Here is a 21,643-nt window from a genome sequence, read left to right on the forward strand (position 1 = left end):
GACACTCCAATACCTTGAATCTGTTGTCCTCAAGCCACAACTTTGACACAACTTTGGAAGTATGCTTGGGGTCATTGTCCATTTGGAAGACCCATTTGCGACCAAGCATTAACTTCCTGACTGATGCCTTGAGATGTTGCTTCAATATATCCACATAATTTTCCTACCTCATGAAGCTATCTATTTTGTGAAGTGCACCGGTCCATCCTGCAGCAAAGCACCCCCACAACATGATGCTGCCACCCCCGCGCTTCACGGTTGGGATGGTGTACTTCCTCCAAACATAACGATTGTTATTATGGCCAAACAGTAATTGTTTTGTTTCATCAGACCAAAGGACATTTCTCCAAAAAGTATGCAAACCGTAATCTGCCTTTTTTATGGTGGTTTTGGAGCAGTGGCTTCTTCCTTGCTGAGCGGCCTTTCAGGTTATGTCGATATAGGACTCGTTTTACTGTGGATATAGATACTTTTGTACCTGTTTCCTCCAGCATCTTCACAAGGTCCTTTGCCGTTGTTCTTGGATTGATTTGCACTTTTCAAACCAAAGTGCGTTCATCTCTAGGAGACAGAACGCTTCTTCCTGAGTGGTATGATGGCTGCGTGGTCCCATGGTGTTTATACTTGCGTAATATTGTTTGTACAGATGAACGTGGTATCTTCAGGCAAAAAAGACCTTTAAATACATTCACAGGTACACCTCCAATTGACTCAAATGATGGCTATTAGCCTATCAGAAGCTTCTAAAACCATGACATCATTTACTGGAGTTTTCTAAGCTGTTTAAAGGCATAGTCAACTTAGTGTATGTCAATTTCTGACCCACTAGAATTGTAATACAGTGAATTATAAGTGAAATAATCTGCCTGTAAACAATTGTTGGAAATAATACTTGTGTCATGCACAAAGTAGATGTCCTCACCGACTTGCCAAAACTATAGTTTAACAATAAATTTGTGGAGTTGTTGAAAAACGAGTTTTAATAACTGCAACCTATGTGTATGTGAACTTCCGCCTTCAACTGTATATATATATATATATATATATATATATATATATATATATATACAGTTGGGAGAACAAGTATGTGATACACTGCTGATTTTGATTTTGCAGGTTTTCCTACTTACAAAATATGTAGAGGTCTGTAATTTTTATCATGGGTACACTTCAACTGTGAGAGACGGAATCTAAAACAAAAATCCAGAAAATCACATTGTATGATTTTTAAGTAATTAATTTTCATTTTATTGATCTCAATCCCATTGATCACATCTGGGAGCTGTTGGATCGGAGGGTGAGGGATAGTGCCATTCCCTGCCAGAAATGTCCGGGAATTTGCAGGTGCCTTGGTGGAAGAGTGGGATAACATCTCACAGCAAGAACTGGCAAATTGGGTGCAGTCCATGAACTGCAGTACTTAATGCAGCTGGTGGCCACCAGATACTGACTGTTACTTTTGATTTTGACCCCCACCCCCCTTTGTTTAGGGACACATTAATCCATTTCTGTTAGTCACATGTCTGTGGAACTTGTTCAGTTTATGTCTCAGTTGTTAAATCTTGTTATGTTCATGCAAATATTAACACATTTTAAGTTTGCTGAAAATAAATACTGTTGACAGTGAGAGGACGTTTCTTTTTTTGCTGAGTTTATCAATCATATGGGCCATGTCCACCAACCCTAGCTATCCCAAATCACTCTGTTACCCCTTAAGGGGGTAACTTCCTGGCATGCTTCCCAGCCGAAACAGTTTGGTAGACTCTAAAATGTAATTGAAGATGACATTTGATTGAAGTTATCGCTCTCTTGCTAAACCTGTGGCGCATTGACAACATTCTGTGACGTTTTAGTTAGTTTTAGACTTTGGTGAGGGTTTTTTTGGCTGTTCAGGCACACATTATTCTGGAGGCAAGCCTAGGTTCGGAGCCTAAGTTTACGCCCCTTTGTCAGTGATTGGTCAACAGTACGGAAATGTCAATTAAATCTTTATTGACGTTCAATGAGAGACGACTCCTTTTCATGCAATTTTTTTGATAGAAAAATCCTGCACCAAATGTCTTAAATGTGAAATTGTGCAACTAAGAACTCTTCAGCAAAAACGTAAAAATGTATCTTCCATTAATGTGTATACTGGCTATGGAGTCTCAAAATGGACAAACTGTACTATTGTCGCTTTTTTTTCTCATTATTTTCGGCTAGTCGAGTTCGGCTAAGGGCCAGCCAAAATTAAAGCATGCTGAAGCCTGTACTTGTGTACAGACCCTGTATCTTAATTTGACCCAGTTTCTCACAGCAGGAAAATAATCCTGCAGCAACAGGACATTTTTTATTATTATGTGGATTATAAATGAGGCGTCTCTATAGACCCGGGTTCGATCCCAGGCAGTGTCACAGCCGGCCGTGACCGGGAGACTCATGAGGTGGCACACAATTGGCCCAGCGCTGTCCAGGTTATGGGTGGGTTTGGAAGGCCGGGATTTCCTTGTCCCATTGCGCTCTAGCGACTCTTTGTAGCAGGCCGGGCGCCTGCAAGCTGACACATTGGTGTTGCTGGCTTCCAGGTTAAGCAAGCAGTGTGTCAAGAAGCAGTGTGGCTTGGCAGGGTCGTATTTCGGAAGATCCTTGGCTCTCGATGTTCTCCTTTTCGAAGTTCGTTGGGGAGTTGCAGCGATGGGACAAGACTGTAACTACCAATTGGGGAGAAACAGGGGTTAAAGTAAAACATGAAAAAATATGCCCAACATGTTTCATAGAAGCTTGTACAATCTTCTGTCGTTATTTATTTGTGTGATGTGTGTCTTCCAGGTGCCATGTTCAGTGTGGATGGAGGACAGTCCAAGGGTCAGCAGGGGTCCGCATTGCTCAGGAGCCCTCTCTTCCCTCCTCCCCTACGGAACTCTCCATGTGAGGTGAGAGCAAAGGAGTGCTCTTTCTCCTACACACACACACATGCACACACACACACAGATAGATACACAGCAGACACTCACAGACAGTCAAACAGAAGGAAAGACACACACACATACACACACACAAAGCCTTCCTGTTGTGTGCAGATATGGTCTTCTAAGTCTAAGCAAACGGACTTACACACCGACTGTGTCCCAAATGGCACCTTATTTCCTTTACAGTGCACTACTTTAGACCAGAGCCCTATGTAGGGAATAGGGTGTAATGTGGGACAGAGGCAAAGTGTGTATTAGCACATAGAGAACAAACAAAAACATGAATGAATGGACAGAAATTATGTAAGGGAGGAGTATCTGGAAGCAAACAGGCACACTGTGAAGAAAAATACAGTTGTGTTTCTTTTGAAACTGGTTTGAAATACTAAGTTATTGATAATGGCAGTATTGCTGAATGACTAAACATACATTTTTAGATATAATAAGAAGAGCACTCCTTATTTAAGGATATGAATTCATCTAATGGATTGAAAAGTCCTAGTTGAATACATTGGTGCACTTTGTTTTCATATAACTAGTTGCCTAAAAACACAGACAGACAGACGCGCGCACACACACACACGCACACATTTACACTGACCTGGAGCTGCAGTGGACATTTATTCACTTATTAATTTAAAATGTATTTCCTGAATTGACAGAAGTTTGATCCCAACCCTGATAGTGGTGGTTTAGCAAGATAAGAAGTCAGTGATATTTCCCAGGGATAGGATTTCCAGACACGAGGTCAACCCAATCAATAAACATAAGAGGCCGTGCCTGTCAATCTGATGACAAAAAATATATAATGGAGAATTTCAAATGCATTATTGGTCAGAGAGGTTGTCAGGTCGAGACAGGTTGAGTCCATGGCTATGGTTTTAAAAGTCTGCCTCTTGATAGGTGTCTGTCTGGCAAGTTGGCTAATATTGTATTTAGAGGTTAGTCAGGTGTTTTTGTTAGGACAGCATCAATGTCTTAACTTCACTTAGCCCTTTCACTCTGTGTAACTTTACCACAGGTCATAGTTTTGAGAGAGTCTAAGAGAACAAAGCACCTCTTTTGGCCAAACTCCTATTCCTCAAAATGCGAGAATTAAATAATATTTCTACTTTGAGAAGGTGGGAATGGTCTGTGGACACTTAACTTCTTGCGTCGAGCCATCCCGGATCCGGGATCGTGACTACAGCCTCAAGCCCATTACCATAACGCAACGTTAACTATTCATGAAAATCGCAAATGAAATGAAATCAATCAAGCTTAGCCTTTTGTTAACAACACTGTCATCTCAGATTTTCAAAATATGCTTCTCAACCATAGCAAAACAAGCATTTGTGTAACAATATTGATAGCTAGCGTAGCATTTAGTGTTAGCATTCAGCAGGCAACATTTTCACAAAAACCAGAAAAGCATTCAAATAAAATAATTTACCTTTGAAGAACTTCGGATGTTTTCAATGAGGAGACTCTCAGTTAGATAGCAAATGTTCAGTTTTTCCTGAAAGATTATTTGTTTAGGACAAATCGCTCCGTTTTCTGCGTCACGTTTAGTTACGAAAAAAACCTGTATCCGGGATTGTGTAAATCTATCCGCAAGCTCATTAGCATAACGCAACGTTAACTATTCATGAAAATCGCAAATGAAATTAAATAAATCTATTTGCTCTCAAGCTTAGCCTTTTGTTAACAACACTGTCATCTCAGATTTTCAAAATATGCTTCTCAACCATAGCAAAACAAGCATTTGTGTAACAGTATTGATAGCCTAGCATAGGATTATGCCTGGCATTCAGCATGCAACATTTTCACAAAAACCAGAAAAGCATTCATGGAGACCAAGATGGCGTAGCAGTAGGTCGTCCTGTCGTGTCGTGTCCCTTGTATATATCATTCTTTTTCGTTTTTACATATTTTTCTTCGCATATCTCTTTAAAAACATTTTACCAAACCTAAGCTTCCAAATACTCTCCTGCAATCCGCCTCACCCAATGTAGCTTTTTTTCCTAAAGTATTTATATTTACTTCGGAACCGGAACCCCTCAACTGAAGCTAGCCAGCTAACCACCAGCTATGCTAGCGGTCATCAGCTAACCGGTCATCAGCTAACCTTTAGCCCGGAAAGCTCTCACCAGTTCGAACAACGCGACTCTAACCAGAGCATAACGGACCTATTTATTTTTCATCCCCGGATTCATCCCCGGATTCCCACCGCAAACGGAACATTTTTCAGCTGGATCTTCACTAATTCGGCCTGCTAACTGCTACCTTGTCTAGCTCCGGTCCGCTAACTGCTACCTTGTTTAGCCCGGGCCTACGAACTGGGCCTACGAACTGTTAGCTTGTTAGCACATGCCTGCTAACCGTCTGAATCGCCGCGTCCCAAACACTCATCTCTTTTCGATTTTTAATTTGTTTATACCTTCTGGAAACCTGCCTCACCCAATGTGATACGGAATCGCTATTATTTTTAATTTTTAGAACACACTCAAGAACCTCCAGAAGCTAACCAGCTAACTAGCTACAAGCTATTTAGTCATTGTTAGTTTTTTTTAACCTGGATAACACTCGCCAGTCCAGCTTCCCTGCCCCATCCACCGCTGCCCCCTGGACACTGATCTCTTGGCTACATAGCTGATGCACGCTGGACTGTCCATTAATCACGGTACTCCATTCTGCTTATTTGTTTTATCTGTCGGCCCCGTTGCCTCGTCAACGCTATTTTACCTGCTGTTGTTGTGCTAGCTGAATAGCTGTTGTTATCTCACCTACTGTTTTAGCTAGCTTTCCCAATTCAACACCTGTGATTACTGTATGCCTCGCTGTATGTCTCTCTCAAATGTCAATATGCCTTGTATACTGTTGCTCAGGTTAGTTATCATTGTTTTAGTTCACTATGGAGCACCTAGTCCCACTCCTCATACCCCTGATACCTCCTTTGTCCCACCTCCCACATATGCGGTGACCTCACCCATTACAACCAGCATGTCCAGAGATACAACCTCTCTCATCATTACCCAGTGCCTGGGCTTACCTCCGCTGTACCCGCACCCCACCATACCCCTGTCTGCGCATTATGCCCTGAATATATTCTACCATGCCCAGAAACCTGCTCCTCTTATTCTTTGTCCCCAACGCTCTAGGCGACCAGTTTTGATAGCCTTTAGCCGCACCCTCATACTACTCCTTCTCTGTTCCGCGGGTGATGTGGAGGTAAACCCAGGCCCTGCATGTCCCCAGGCACCCTCATTTGTTGACTTCTGTGATCGAAAAAGCCTTGGTTTCATGCATGTCAACATCAGAAGCCTCCTACCTAAGTTTGTTTTACTCACTGCTTTAGCACACTCTGCTAACCCTGATGTCCTTGCCGTGTCTGAATCCTGGCTCAGGAAGGCCACCAAAAATTCAGAGATTTCCATACCCAACTATAACATCTTCCGTCAAGATAGAACTGCCAAAGGGGAAGGAGTTGCAGTCTACTGCAGAGATAGCCTGCAAAGTAATGTCATACTTTCCAGGTCCATACCCAAACAGTTCGAACTACTAATTTTGAAAATGATTCTCTCCAGAAATCCAGAAGTCTCTCACTGTTGCCGCCTGCTACTACCGACCCCCCTCAGCTCCCAGCTGTGCCCTGGACACCATTTGTGAATTGATCGCCCCACATCTAGCTTCAGAGTTTGTTCTGTTAGGTGACCTAAACTGGGATATGCTTAACACCCCGGCAGTCCTACAATCTAAGCTAGATGCCCTCAATCTCACACAAATGATCAAGGAACCCACCAGGTACAACCCTAACTCTGTAAACAAGGGCACCCTCATAGACGTCATCCTGACCAACTGGCCCTCCAAATACACCTCCGCTGTCTTCAACGAGGATCTCAGCGATCACTGCCTCATTGCCTTTATCCTCTACGGAGCCGCAGTCAAACGACCACCCCTCATCACTGTCAAACGCTCCTTAAAACACTTCTGTGAGCAGGCCTTTCTAATCGACCTGGCCCGGGTATCCTGGAAGGACATTGACCTCATCCCGTCAGTTGAGGATGCGTGGTCATTCTTTAAAAGTAACTTCCTCACCATTTTAGATAAGCATGCTCCGTTCAAAAAATGCAGAACTAAGAACAGGTACAGCCCTTGGTTCACTCCAGACCTGACTGCCCTCGACCAGCACAAAAACATCCTGTGGCGGACTGCAATAGCATCGAATAGTCCCCGTGATATGCAACTGTTCAGGGAAGTCAGGAACCAATACACGCAGTCAGTCAGGAAAGCTAAGGCCAGCTTCTTCAGGCAGAAGTTTGCATCCTGTAGCTCCAACTCCAAAAAGTTCTGGGACACTGTGAAGTCCATGGAGAACAAGAGCACCTCCTCCCAGCTGCCCACTGCATTGAGGCTAGGTAACACGGTCACCACCGATAAATCCATGATTATCGAAAACTTCAATAAGCTTTTCTCAACGGCTGGCCATGCCTTCCGCCTGGCTACTCCAACCTCGGCCAACAGCTCCCCCCTCCCGCAGCTCCTCGCCCAAGCCTCTCCAGGTTCTCCTTTACCCAAATCCAGATATCAGATGTTCTGAAAGAGCTGCAAAACCTGGACCTGTACAAATCAGCTGGGCTTGACAATCTGGACCCTCTATTTCTGAAACTATCCACCGCCATTGTCGCAACCCCTGTTACCAGCCTGTTCAACCTCTCTTTCATATCGTCTGAGATCGCCAAGGATTGGAAAGCTGCCGCAGTCATCCCCCTCTTCAAAGGATCATATCCATCCTGCCCTGCCTATCTAAGGTCTTCGAAAGCCAAGTCAACAAGCAGGTCACTGGCCATCTCGAATCCCACCGTACCTTCTCCGCTGTGCAATCTGGTTTCTGAGCCGGTCACGGGTGCACCTCAGCCACACTCAAGGTACTAAACGATATCATAACCGCCATCGATAAAAGACAGTACTGTGCAGCCGTCTTCATCGACCTTGCCAAGGCTTTCGACTCTGTCAATCACCATATTCTTATCGGCAGACTCAGTAGCCTCGGTTTTTCGGATGACTGCCTTGCCTGGTTCACCAATTACTTTGCAGACAGAGATCAGTGTGTCAAATCGGAGGGCATGCTGTCCGGTCCTCTGGCAGTCTCTATGGGGGTGCCACAGGGTTCAATTCTCGGGCCAACTCTTTTCTCTGTATATATCAATGATGTTGCTCTTGCTGCGGGCGATTCCCTGATCCACCTCTACGCAGACGACACCATTCTATATACTTTCGGCCCGTCATTGGACACTGTGCTATCTAACCTCCAAATGAGCTTCAATGCCATACAACACTCCTTCCGTGGCCTCCAACTGCTCTTAAACGCTAGTAAAACCAAATGCATGCTTTTCAACCGATCGCTGCCTGCACCCGCATGCCCGACTAGCATCACGACCCTGGATGGTTCCGACCTTGAATATGTGGACACCTATAAGTACCTAGGTGTCTGGCTAGACTGCAAACTCTCCTTCCAGTCTCATATCAAACATCTCCAATCGAAAATCAAATCTAGAGTCGGCTTTCTATTCCGCAACAAAGCCTCCTTCACTCACGCCGCCAAGCTTACCCTAGTAAAATTGACTATCCTACCGATCCTCGACTTCGGCGATGTCATCTACAAAATGGCTTCCAACACTCTACTCAGCAAACTGGATGCAGTTTATCACAGTGCCATCCGTTTTGTCACTAAAGCACCTTATACCACCCACCACTGCGACTTGCTCTAGTCGGCTGGCCCTCGCTACATATTCGTCGCCAGACCCACTGGCTCCAGGTCATCTACAAGTCCATGCTAGGTAAAGCTCCGCCTTATCTCAGTTCACTGGTCACGATGGCAACACCCATCCGTAGCACGCGCTCCAGCAGGTGTATCTCACTGATCATCCCTAAAGCCAACACCTCATTTGGCCGCCTTTCATTCCAGTACTCTGCTGCCTGTGACTGGAACGAATTGCAAAAATCGCTGAAGTTGGAGACTTTTATCTCCCTCACCAACTTCAAACATCAGCTATCTGAGCAGCTAACCGATCGCTGCAGCTGTACATAGTCTATTGGTAAATAGCCCACCCATTTTCACCTACCTCATCCCCATACTTTTTTTATTTATTTACTTTTCTGCTCTTTTGCACACCAATATCTCTACCTGTACATGACCATCTGATCATTTATCACTCCAGTGTTAATCTGCAAAATTGTAATTATTCGCCTACCTCCTCATGCCTTTTGCACACATTGTATATAGACTCCCCCTTTTTTCTACTGTGTTATTGACTTGTTAATTGTTTACTCCATGTGTAACTCTGTGTTGTCTGTTCACACTGCTATGCTTTATCTTGGCCAGGTTGCAGTTGCAAATGAGAACTTGTTCTCAACTAGCCGACCTGGTTAAATAATGGTGAAATAAAAAATAAAAAATAAAAATTCAAATAAAATCATTTACCTTTGAAGAACTTCAGATGTTTTCAATGAGGAGACTCTCAGTTAGATAGCAAATGTTCCGTTTTTACAAAAATATTATTTGTGTTGACAAATCGCTACGTTTTCTTCATCACGTTTGGGTAAGAAAAAAAAAGAAAATTTAGTAATTAAAACGCAAACTTTTTTCCAAATTAACTCCATAATATCGACAGAAACATGGCAAACGATGTTTAGAATCAATTCTCAAGGTGTTTTTCACATATCTATCAATGATAAATCCTTCGTGGCAGTTGCCTTTCTCTTCTGAAGAAATGGAACGCGCATGGACCTCGAGATTACGCAATAATTTTGACACAGGACACCAGGCGGACACCTGGTAAATGTAGTCTCTATGGTCAATCTTCCAATGATATTCCTACAAATACGCCACAATGCTGCAGACACCTTGGAGAAACGACAGAAAGGGCAGGCTCATTCCTCGCGCATTCACAGCCATATAAGGAGACATTGGAACACAGCGCCTTCAGAATCTGGGGCATTTCCTGTATGACACTTCATCTTGGTTTCGCCTGTAGCATTAGTTCTGGGGCACTCACAGATAATATCTTTGCAGTTTTGGAAACATCAGAGTTTTTTCTTTCCAAAGCCAATTACATGCATAGTCGAGCATCTTTTCGTGACAAAATATCTTGTTTAAAACGGTAACGTTTTTTATCCAAAAATTAAAAGAGCGCCCCCTATCTCGAAGAAGTTAAGGGACAGTTATGACACGTGTGTTTCATTTGGTGAACTCATGAAGGACAGGAAACACATAACGGTGTCTCTTAAAGTGTACATTTCCCAGATGTCAGGTTTACATCTAAATACTCTGAAACGTATGTGATTAAACATGAAACTATTTGTGAAAATGAGAGTATGGATTAAATGAGAGTATGGATTTTCATATAAAGATTAACTAGACATTAGGTCGGTGTCATGGAACTGCCCTTTTCTCTGAACTGTATAAAAACCCAATCGTGACGGAATTCACACCAAACCACGCAAACCCCGGTGTATGCTAAGTTTGCAAATGGTTGAATTTCTAAGACTATAAAACATGCAGCTGATGTGACATATTGGAATATTTGGCACTACAAATCTACCAAATGACAAGACCATACCACGTGGCACATAGGCTACACGGCTGGAAATGATGGTACTCTGAAGTATCCATTCTAACTACCTACAACCACGGAAGACATCGTGACTTCTGGGAAAGTGAACCAGACACTCTGAGGAACCCTACAGGACGTCCGAGGATTCCAACACAGAAGACATTTTGTCTACCAAGCTGTCATATCGGCTTAGCCCACTAGGGACCTTTCTATCATTTTTCGTAACGTATTTCTGTGATTAGTTAGTAAATAAATACTTAAACCAATTTGTATATTGCTGATTCATTATGGAAACTAGGGTTCATGCAGATAACCAAGACTTTTACGACATTCAGATGAGACTGATAGAAGGAAAATAATAATTAATGACTGATTGATGACTGAAATGTAAGAGTTCTTTAAATCTCTAAGAGTAAATTCAAAAGACGGAACTCCTTAACCTCTATATGTGTATGTGGGACGCTAGCGTCCCACCTGGCCAACATCCAGTGAGATTGCAGAGCGCCAAATTCAAATACAGAAATACTCATTATAAAATTTCAGAAAAGATACAACTATTAAACATAGGTTTAAAGATGAACTTCTTGTGAATCCAACCACGGTGTCAGATTTCAAAAATGTTTACGGCGAAAGCATATCTTACAATTATTTGAGAACATAGCCAGCAGACAAATCATTACAAACAGTAACCAGCCAGGTAGAAAAGTTACACAAGTCAGAAATAGAGATAAAATGATTCACTTACCTTTGATGATCTTCATATGTTTGCACTCAGAAGACATTCATTTATTCAATAAATGTTATTTTTGTTCGATAAAGTCTCTCTTTATATCCAAAAAAACTCTGTTTTGTTCGCGCGTTTTCTTCAGTAATCCATAGGCTCAAACGCAGTCACAACAGGCAGAAAAAAATCCTAATTGTATCCGTAAAGTTCATAGAAACATGTCAAACGATGTTTATATCCTCCGGTTGTTTTTAGCCTAAATAATAATAATATTTCAACCGGACAATAACGTTGTCAATATAAAAGGTAAACAAGAAAGGCACTCTCTTTGGTCGTGCGCATGAAAAAGCTCCGACACGGCAGGGTCCACTCTTTCAGACTGCTCTTACTCGCTATTTTTTTCAGAAAACAAGCCTGAAACCATTTCTAAAGACTGTTGATATCTGGTGGAAGCCATAGGAACTATAATTTGGTCCTTCTGTAGCTCAGTTGGTAGAGCATGGCGCTTGTAACGCCAGGGTAGTGGGTTCGATTCCCGGGACCACCCATACGTAGAATGTATGCACACATGACTGTAAGTCGCTTTGGATAAAAGCGTCTGCTAAATGGCATATATTATTATTATTATTATTATTATATAATTTGAGTCCTAAATCAATGGATACTGTAATGGCAATGAATATAAAAATCCTACTTCCTGAATGGATTTTTCTCAGGTTTTCGCCTGCCAAATCAGTTCTGTTATACACAGACATTATTTTAACAGTTTTTGGAAACGTTAGAGTGTTTTCTATCCAAATCTACTAATAATATGCATCTCCTATCTCCTGGGCCTGAGTAGAAGACAGTTTCATTTGGGCATGCTTTTCTTCCAAAATTCCAAATGCTGCCCCCTACCCTAGAGATGTTAAATAAACTTTTCCGTGGTGCCCCAGGTTATTAATGAGTTAATTCTTGCATGATATAACCTCTTGCTCCTACCTGACACGCAGGCGTCCCATCTAGACATCTGGAAATGCAAATGCGCTACGCTAAATGCTAATAGTACTAGTTAAAACTCCAACGTTCATTAAAATACACATGCAGGGTATTGAATTAAAGCTACACACGTTGTGAATCCAGGCAACCAGTCAGATTTTTAAAATGCTTTTTGGCGAAAGCATGAGAAGCTATTATCTGATAGCATGTAACACCCCAAAAGACCCGCAGGGGACGTAAACAAAATAATTAGCATAGTCGTCGCTACACAAACCGCACAAATAAAACATAAAACATTAATTACCTTTGACCATCTTCTTTGTTGGCACTCCTAGATGTCCCATAATCACTATTGGGTCTTTTTTTCGATTAAATTGGTCCATATATAGCCTAGATATCGATCTATGAAGACTGTGTGATAAACGAAAAAATAGCGTCTTATAACGTAACGTCATTTTTTTAAATTAAAAAAGTTGACGATAAACTTTCACAAAACACTTCGAAATACTTTTGTACTGCAACTTTAGGTATTAGTACACGTCAATAAGCAATCAAATTGATCACGAGGCGATGTATATTCTTTAGCTGTCCGTCTGGAAAAAATGTCCGGGTAAAACTCAACCAAAATATCCGGTCGGAGACCTGAACAAATGGCTTGTCTCTTCTTCGTTTGACCAAGAAACAAAGCCTAGGCAAATGACAAGACTGTTGACATCGTGTGGAAGCTGTAGGTATTGCAACCTCCTCAGCCTCATTTATTGTGGTTCGCCTTTATCAATGGGTTGAAGTGGCGGATGGATATATATTTCCATTTTCAGTGATCAGATTTTCCTGCGCTTTTTGATGAAACGCACGTTCTGTTATAGTCACAGCCGTGATTTAACCAGTTTTATAAACGTCTGAGTGTTTTCTATCCACACATACTAATCATATGCATATACTATATTCCTGGCATGAGCAGCAGGGCGCTGAAATGTTGCACGATTTTTAACAGAATGTTCGAAAAAGTAGGGGGTAGGAGTAACAGGTTAATTCAATCAAATAAACAATAAAATGTTAGGTAATCGATTTGATAAAATAGCATGTCGTCACGTTAAGGATACTAAAGACATGTCAACACGGAGCAGATTAACTTCTTTAGGAAAACTAATGTTGGACATAAACATGTTATTATCCAGAGTCACATATATTTATTTTGCAAGCTATAGCACACAATACGGTGCCTTGAAAAAGTATTCACCCCCATTTGGCGTTTTTCCTATTTTGTTGCATTACAACCTGTAATTTACATGGATTATCTATTGAGATAGTTTATCTCAATACTTTGTCAGCAATGACAGAGGTCAAACATTTTCTGTAAGTCTTCACAAGGTCTTCACACACTCTTGCTGGTATTTTGGCCCATTCCTCCATGCAGATCTCCTCTAGAGCAGTGATGTTTTGGGGCTGTTGCTGGGCAACACGGACTTTCAACTCCCTATATTTTCAATGGGGTTGAGATCTGGTGACTGGCTAGGCCACTCCAGGACATTGAAATGCTTCTTACGAAGCCACTCCTTCGTTGCCCGGGCGGTGTGTTTGGGATCATTGTCATGCTGAAAGACCCAGCCACGTTTCATCTTCAATGCCCTTGATGATGGAAGGAGGTTTTCACTCAAAATCTCACGATACATGGCCCCATTCATTCTTCCCTTTACACGGATCAGTCGTCCTGGTCCCTTTGCAGAAAAACAGCCCTAAAGCATGATGTTTCCACCGCCATGCTTCATAGTAGGTATGGTGTTCTTTGGATGCAACTCAGCATTCTTTGTCCTCCAAACACGACGAGTTGAGTTTTTACCAAAATGTTATATTTTGGTTTCATCTGACCATATAACATTCTCCCAATCTTCTTCTGGATCATCCAAATGCTCTCAAGCAAACTTCAGACAGGCATGGACATGTACTGGCTTAAGCAGGGGGACACGTCTGGCACTGTAGGATCTGAGTCCCTGGCAGCGTAGTGTGTTACTGATGGTAGGCTTTGTTACTGTCACGCCCTGGTCTTAGTATTTTGTGTTTTCTTTATTATTTTGGTCAGGCCAGGGTGTGACATGGGTTTGTTATGTGGTGTTTTGTCTTGGGGTTTTAGTAGGTATTGGGATTGTGGCTTAATAGGGTTATCTAGTAAAGTCTATGGTTGCCTGAAGTGGTTCTCAATCAGAGGCAGGTGATTATCGTTGTCTCTGATTGGGAACCATATTTAGGCAGCCATATTCTTTGAGTGTTTCGTAGGTGATTGTTCCTGTCTCTGTGTTAGTTTGCACCAGCATAGGCTGTTTTGGTTTTTCACGTTGTTTGTTTTTTGTATTATGTTCATGTTTGAGTTTTTCCTTTATTAAAGAACATGAACACCAACTACGCCGCATTTTGGTCCGATCCTGGCTACACCTCTTCGTCAGAGGAGGAGTTCGAAGAAAACCGTGACGGTTACTTTGGTCCCAGCTCTCTGCAGGTCATTCACTAGGTCCCCCCATGTGGTTCTGGGATTTTTGCTCACCGTTCTTGTGATCATTTTGACCCCACGGGGTGAGATCTTGCGTGGAGCCCCAGATCGAGGGAGATTATCAGTGGTCCTGTATGTCTTCCATTTCCTAATAATTGCTCCCACAGTTGATTTCTTCAAGCTGCTTACCTATTGCAGATTTAGTCTTCCCAGCCTGGTGCAGGTCTACAATTTTGTTTCTGGTGTCTTTTGACAGCTCTTTGGTCTTGGCCATAGTGGAGTTTGGAGTGTGACTGTGTGAGGTTGTGGACAGGTGTCTTTTTGTGGCTGACTAAATACTTTTTTGCCCCACTCTACGACTGATCTGAAAGGCCCCAGACTCTGCAACACCACTAAGCAAGAGGCACCACCAAGTAAATGGCACTATGAAGACCAAGGAGCTCTCCAAACAGGTCAAAGACAAAGTTGAGGAGAAGTACAGATCAGGGTTGGGTTATAAAAAAATATCCGAAACTTTGAACATCCCGCGGAGCACAATTTGAATCCATTATTTAAAAAATATAAAGAATATGGCACCACAACAAACCTGCCAACAGAGGGCCACCCACCAAAACTCACAGACCAGGCAAGGAGGGCATTAATCAGTGAGGCAACAAAGAGAACAAAGATAACGCTAAAAGAGCTGCAAAGCTCCACAGCGGAAATTGGAATATCTGTCCATAGGACCTCTTTAAGCCATACACTCCATAGAGCTGGGCTTTACGGAAGAGTGGCCAGAAAAAAAGCAAGCTGACATGTTTGGTGTTCGCCAAAATGCATATGGAAGACTCTTCAAACATATGGAAGAAGCTTTTTGGTCATCAAAGAAAATGCCATGTCTGGCGCAAACCCAACACCTCTCATCTCCCCAAGAACAACATCCCCACAGTAATGCGTGGTGGCAGCATCATGCTGTGGGGATGTTTTTCATTGGCAGAGACTGGGAAACTGGTCAAAATTGAATGATTGATGGATGGCGCTAAATACAGGGAAATTCTTGAGGGAAACCTGTTTCAGCCTTCCAGAGATTTGAGACTGGCACGGAGGTTCACCTTCCAGCAGGACAATGACCCTAATCATACTGCTAAAGCAACACTTGAGTGGTTTAAGGGGAAACATTCAAATGTCTTGGAATGGCCTAGCCAAAGCCCAGACTTCAATCCAATTGAAAATCTGTGATACGACATAAAGATATCTGTACACCAGCAGAACCTATCCATCTTGAATGAGCTGGAGCAGTTTTGTCTTGAAGAATGGGCAAAGATCCCAGTGGCTAGATGTGCCAAGCTTATAGAGACACCCCAAGAGACTTGCAGCTGTAATTGCTGCAAAAGGTGGCTCTACAAAGTATTACCTTTGGAGGGGGTGAATGGTTATGACCGCTCAAGTTTTCAAGTTTTTTGTCTTATTTCTTGTTTTTTTCACAATAAAACATATTTTGCATCTTCAATGTGGTAGGCATGTTGTGTAAATCAAATGATACAAACCACCCCAAAATACATTTCAATTCCAGGTTGTAAGGAAACAAAATAGAAAAAATGCCAAGGTGTGTGAATACTTATACAAGCATCAGTATCTTACATACAACAGGTTATTAAAAGACCAAAGAGTTTCGCCCACACCATGTTTTAATTTTCCCATGGAAAATGTTTGGCGATACGGGTATCGTCACAGACATAGGATGCACAAGGAGAGAATCTATGGGAGACAGAAAATGGAAGAAGGGAAAAAAGAAAGTGAAAGAGAGGATAGAGGGGGACATAAAGTGGGCCTCTGAGCGACAGCTACTGAGTTATGTCTGAAGTAAAGTTCAGAAAGTTCAGTCCTATAACAGTGCCTAAAGCTACATTCTAGCTAGCCGAAGTCAGCAGTCAGCAGGCACTGGACTAAAGATTAGCCGTGATTCCAGATTAGCACCTCAATCTCTCTTTACACGACCCTGAGCTGTCCAATGTACCCTACCTGCCTGCCTGTCTGCCTCAGCACCCAATCTCAAGAGTATATTGGCTTGGGCATTAGTAGCAGATCATGTCCATCTTCAAGTAATGCCGGGCAAACACGGTTTGACTTCTATAATCTTGATGTCAGGGAACTTCTCACAGTTTTGCAAAGGTGAAATCTGGATCAATGACAATTAAGTGAGGGAGTACACTGTGATAGAAGACCTTGTACTACACATAGAAATTATAGTTTAAATGTTGATTAGAGGGAAACCATAGTCAGCGCTGCATATTGGAGAGACAGAAATATAGCATTTAGATGGGAGTATTGTTGTTCCATTAGATTGAGAAAAATATGAGCAATATGGAATAGGAAAATTAATACGGCCTGGTGTACAGCTGAGACAATTTATTAATCTGTAGGTGTAACTACAACTTCCTTTTAAAGAAAGATACCCTCAGACTGCCTCTACAGTTTTAACAAGTGCAGTGTTTAGACCCAAATGTCTTCCATCAAGGTCTGGCTGGAGTAAAACCTTTCCGGTCAAAATATTGCACTTAATAACACTGTGGGAACAAGTAACTGGATGTGCGTACACTACTTCTAAACTAGTAATTATGACAGTATAACATCACAATCTGATGATTTGAGATGTCAATGTGTGTCTCAGTCAAGTCCTATGCAATTCCTATTCTGACTCATAATATAATGTGATTTCCCCAACAGGTACGGTTCTGGATGTGTTCCGGAGGTGGCCAGAGGTGGGCGCTATCTTTGTGGCTGGTGGAGAACAGCACAGGACCTAAGGAGCAGCGCAGACTGTGGCACTCTGCCAGCGAGCCCAAGACCGAGAGAGGCTGGAGACTCATTATGCTTCCTCTCTACGGACTTGTTGACTGGTAAGGCGAATCAAGTTGCTCCATTGACAGACTGACAAGTGATTTGGCTAATCACGGCCTTTGGAAAAACAGAGTGCAGTGTATGAATATGTAACATGGTCAAAATGGGGCACTGCTTCATTAGATTGTGAGATCATAGGATCATACTACATTTGAAACATGCATCACGTCAAAGCATAAAAGAACCAGCAAACCACAACGATGCATAGTGTGTTCTTTTAGGATGAAAGAAAACACATTTAGCCTTTCAGGTCCAAAGACACAGTAATGCATAGCTTTTTTCTTCAGTTCTTCCTTCCGAATTTCAGTATTTAAATTACATTTTAAGATAAGCCTCCCTTTCATCATGGGTCCCAATGGGTTTACTTGCCTTATACGATGGGCCTGCGGTGAGTACCCTATTCTCCTTATCGCTCACTGTATCACCCTGGATTTTTAAAACAGGGTAGTAAAAATCGATACAGAGGCCTCCATTCATCCGCCTTTTCCTACAATTAGCACTTGATTTTTTTGTTCTTCAGTGTGAGGACCTGATATTAAAAATTAAAGAAAAAGAAGGAAAAAGGTTGGATGACTTGTTTCATCTCAGCGTGCTTGATTGGGCTCTCTTTATCGTTGGAGCCAAGTTAATCCTGGTCTTCAGATATTGATTCAGTTTCTATTTCCGGTTTTATGGAGTTTGTTCTGCTCACGTTCTTAATTAAAATGCATGTCCTTGCACCTTATTAATTCAAGTGGATTTTTTTCTCAAGCACATTTTTTTCGCTAGGATTTTGGTCCGTAACAAAAGACAAGGAAGTATGTGAATGTCTTTAGATTTGGCTCCCAACAGTAGTCTGTCATTTATATTCTCTCTCCTCTGTGTTCTGCAAATGGAAGAGAAAAGAGCAGTAGGTGAAAGTCTCAAACTCTGATTTTTTTTTTTTAATTGGTTATTCTACCAACTCTGTGTGGCGCACATGCTTGGGAAAATAGGTCATTCAGTGTAGTAGATTTGTACATTCAGTACAGGGTCACAGTATGATAAATTGTGGTCTTCGTGGTCATCCATCAGTGTTCTATCTATTTGCAGTTTCTAATAGCAGACTATTATGACATGTCCTACCGGAGTACTGGTGTAAAACTCATTATTCAGGTTGCAATCAACAATGTTGTTTTTGAAGTATGTATTTGTGCTAGTAGAATGCTTGAGTACCACGCTTGAAATTTAAACGTAATTTCCATTTGAACCAGCATATGCAGATTTTACCGCGGAACAACTGTCATTAAATGTCAATCGTGCTACAACTCTGAACTTAAGCGTTATGGATTGCATCTGGCCTTTTTTTTATCCTAGACTTGAATGATACACTTAATTAAGGAAGTTTATCACCAAGCAGATATACTTCATCTTCCCCTCATCTCAAGGACTTGAGTGATGCAGCTTGTGGTCATTTATGTTGTGTTCTAAATCCAGATTGTCTCTACTGTTCAAAGATCAGATTTTGTTTCTCCTCAGGTTCTGGCTCCAGTTCAGCGCTGACAATGGGCCAGGTCCAGGATCAGCCATTTGTCTGGATAACATCTCCTTCAGTATGGACTGCTTCCTGGCCTGTGAGTATTTCATTGATGTTCTACAGAACACATAATTTGTTATTTGACTTAAGCCTTTATTTTTTTATAACAGACAAAACAAGGGCTTTGGACCCAATCAACACATAACAAGTAATAAATTCATTTCTCCTCAACTTACCCACAATACCTGCTTACAGATGCCGTATCCTGCACAGCAGTAAATGCACGCTTCTAGTGTATTGAAGGTTTAAAAAGGCTTCTAGAGTTTAGAATTTCCACAATAAAATGTCAAACCTGATTTGCCCTAACAAGACATGTATCAACCCCTACAAAAAAATGCCATTAATTATAATCCACATTTTAATTCACATTTCCTATTGCTGTAGGATTATTTTACTGCTGTGAGAAACTGGAAACTATACTGAACAAAATTATAAATGCAACATGCAATAATTTCAAACAATATTACTGAGTTCATTAGTTAATTAGTTCATATAAGGAAATCAGTCAATTTAAATAAATTAGGCCCTAATCTATGGATTTCACATGACTAGGTAGGGGTGCAGCCCTGGGTGGGCATTGGAGGGCATAGGCCCACCCACTTGGGAGCCAGGTCCAGCCAATAAAATTAGTTTTTCCCCATTAAAGGGCTTTATTAGACACAAATTGTCACGACTTCTACCGAAGTCGTTGCCTCTCCTTGTTCGGGCGGTGCTCGGCATTCGACGTCACCGGTCTTCTAGCCATCATTGATCCTTTCTTCATTTTCCATTGGTTTTGTCTTGTCTTCCCACACACCTGTTTTCAATCCCATTCATTACCTGTTGTGTATTTAACCCTCTGTTTCCCCTCATGTCTTTGTCAGAGATTGATTTGTTGTCAGTGTAGTGTTATTGTTTGTATAGGTGCGCGTCGGGTCTTCGTACCCATGTTTTGTTTGTTTGTACATTTATTGTTATGGAGCATACTTGTGGAACTTTATTAAAAGACTCCATATTTACACTCCATTTGACTCTCCTGCGCCTGACTTCCCTGCCACCTATTACACCTATGCGTGACACAAATACTCCTGTCCGGGTGACTGATCTCAGACAATCCCACATGTGAAGAAGCTGAATGTGGAGGTCCTGGGCTTGCATGGTTACATGTGGTCTGCTGGTTGTGAGGCCGGTTGGACGTACTGCCAAATTCTCTGAAACAACGCTGGAGGTGGCTTATGGTAGAAAAATTAACATTAAATTCTCTGGCAACAGCTCTGGGGGAAATTCCTGCAGTCAACATGCCAATTGCACGCTCACTTAAAACTTGAGACATCTGTGGCATTGTGTTGTGACAAAACTGCACAATATAGATTGTCCTTTTATTGTCCCCAGCACAAGATTAACCATTTTTTTACTAGGCAAGTCAGTTAAGAGCAAATTCTTATTTTCAATGACAGCCTAGGAGCAGTGGGTTAACTGCCTTGTTCAGGGGCAGAACAACAGATTTTTACTTTAACAGCTCAGGGATTTGATCTTGCAACCTTTCGGTTACAAGTCCAATGCTCTAACCACCTTTCGGTTACAAATCCAACGCTCTAACTACCTTTCAGTTACAAGTCCAACGCTCTGACCACTAGGCTACCTGCCACCCCATGTAATGATTATAATGTTTAATCAGCTTCTTGACACGCCACACCTTTCAGGTGGATGGATTATCTTGGCAAAGGAGAAATGCAGACTAACAGGCATGTAAACAAATTTGTGCATAAAATTTGAGAGAAATACGTTTTTTGTGCATCTAACATTTCTGGGATCTTTTATTTCAGTTCATGAAAGCTGGGAATAACACTTCACATAATATGTTGTGTTTATATTTTGTTCAGTATAAATACGGCATCTGTAAACAGTTTACTTGTTTAAAGCAAAAGTTTCAGACATTCAATAGCAGAAGACAATTTAACAATTTATTTAAGTCAATTAAGAACAGACTATAATTTACATTGACAATCTGTCACAATTATAGTGACAATGTCACGTCCTGACCTTAGTTCCTTTTTATGTCTGTCTTTTCGTTTGGTCAGGGCGTGAGTTGGGGTGGGCATACTATGTTTTGTTCTGTGTTGTATTTCTATGTGTTTGGCCTGGTTTGGTTCCCAATCAGAGGCAGCTGTCAATCGTTGTCTCTGATTGAGAACCATACTTAGGCAGCCTGTTTTCCCACTATGAGTTGTGGGTTGTTGTTTTCTGTTTTGTGTGTATCACCAGACAGAACTGTTTCTTTCTCGTTATTCCTCGTTGTTATTTTGTTGAGTGTTCGGTTTTGATAAAATTTACAACATGAACACTTACCACGCTGCATTTTGGTCCAATCCTTCATATTCCTCATCAGACGAAGAGGACAGCCGTTACAGAGAAATGAGAAATAATGGCTGTAAGCTTCAATTATATGTTAAAATATCTACATTTTTTGCCCGTTTAATATTTTTGGCTGCAGTGTAT

General features: G+C 41.7%; 1 protein-coding gene across 1 annotated transcript in view; it reads left to right on the forward strand.

Moving 5' to 3' along the window:
* alk (ALK receptor tyrosine kinase) overlaps positions 1–21,643 on the forward strand; it is a 738,611-nt gene that overhangs the window by 592,982 nt on the left and 123,986 nt on the right. Inside the window, exons 8-10 of the mRNA XM_052470437.1 lie at positions 2,809–2,912; positions 17,437–17,609; positions 19,108–19,202. Coding sequence (XP_052326397.1) covers positions 2,809–2,912; positions 17,437–17,609; positions 19,108–19,202 — 372 coding nt within the window. The remainder of the gene's footprint in view (positions 1–2,808; positions 2,913–17,436; positions 17,610–19,107; positions 19,203–21,643) is intronic.

Source organism: Oncorhynchus keta, chromosome 2, assembly GCF_023373465.1.
Source record: "Oncorhynchus keta strain PuntledgeMale-10-30-2019 chromosome 2, Oket_V2, whole genome shotgun sequence".
In the NCBI taxonomy this organism is placed as follows: Eukaryota; Metazoa; Chordata; class Actinopteri; order Salmoniformes; family Salmonidae; genus Oncorhynchus; species Oncorhynchus keta.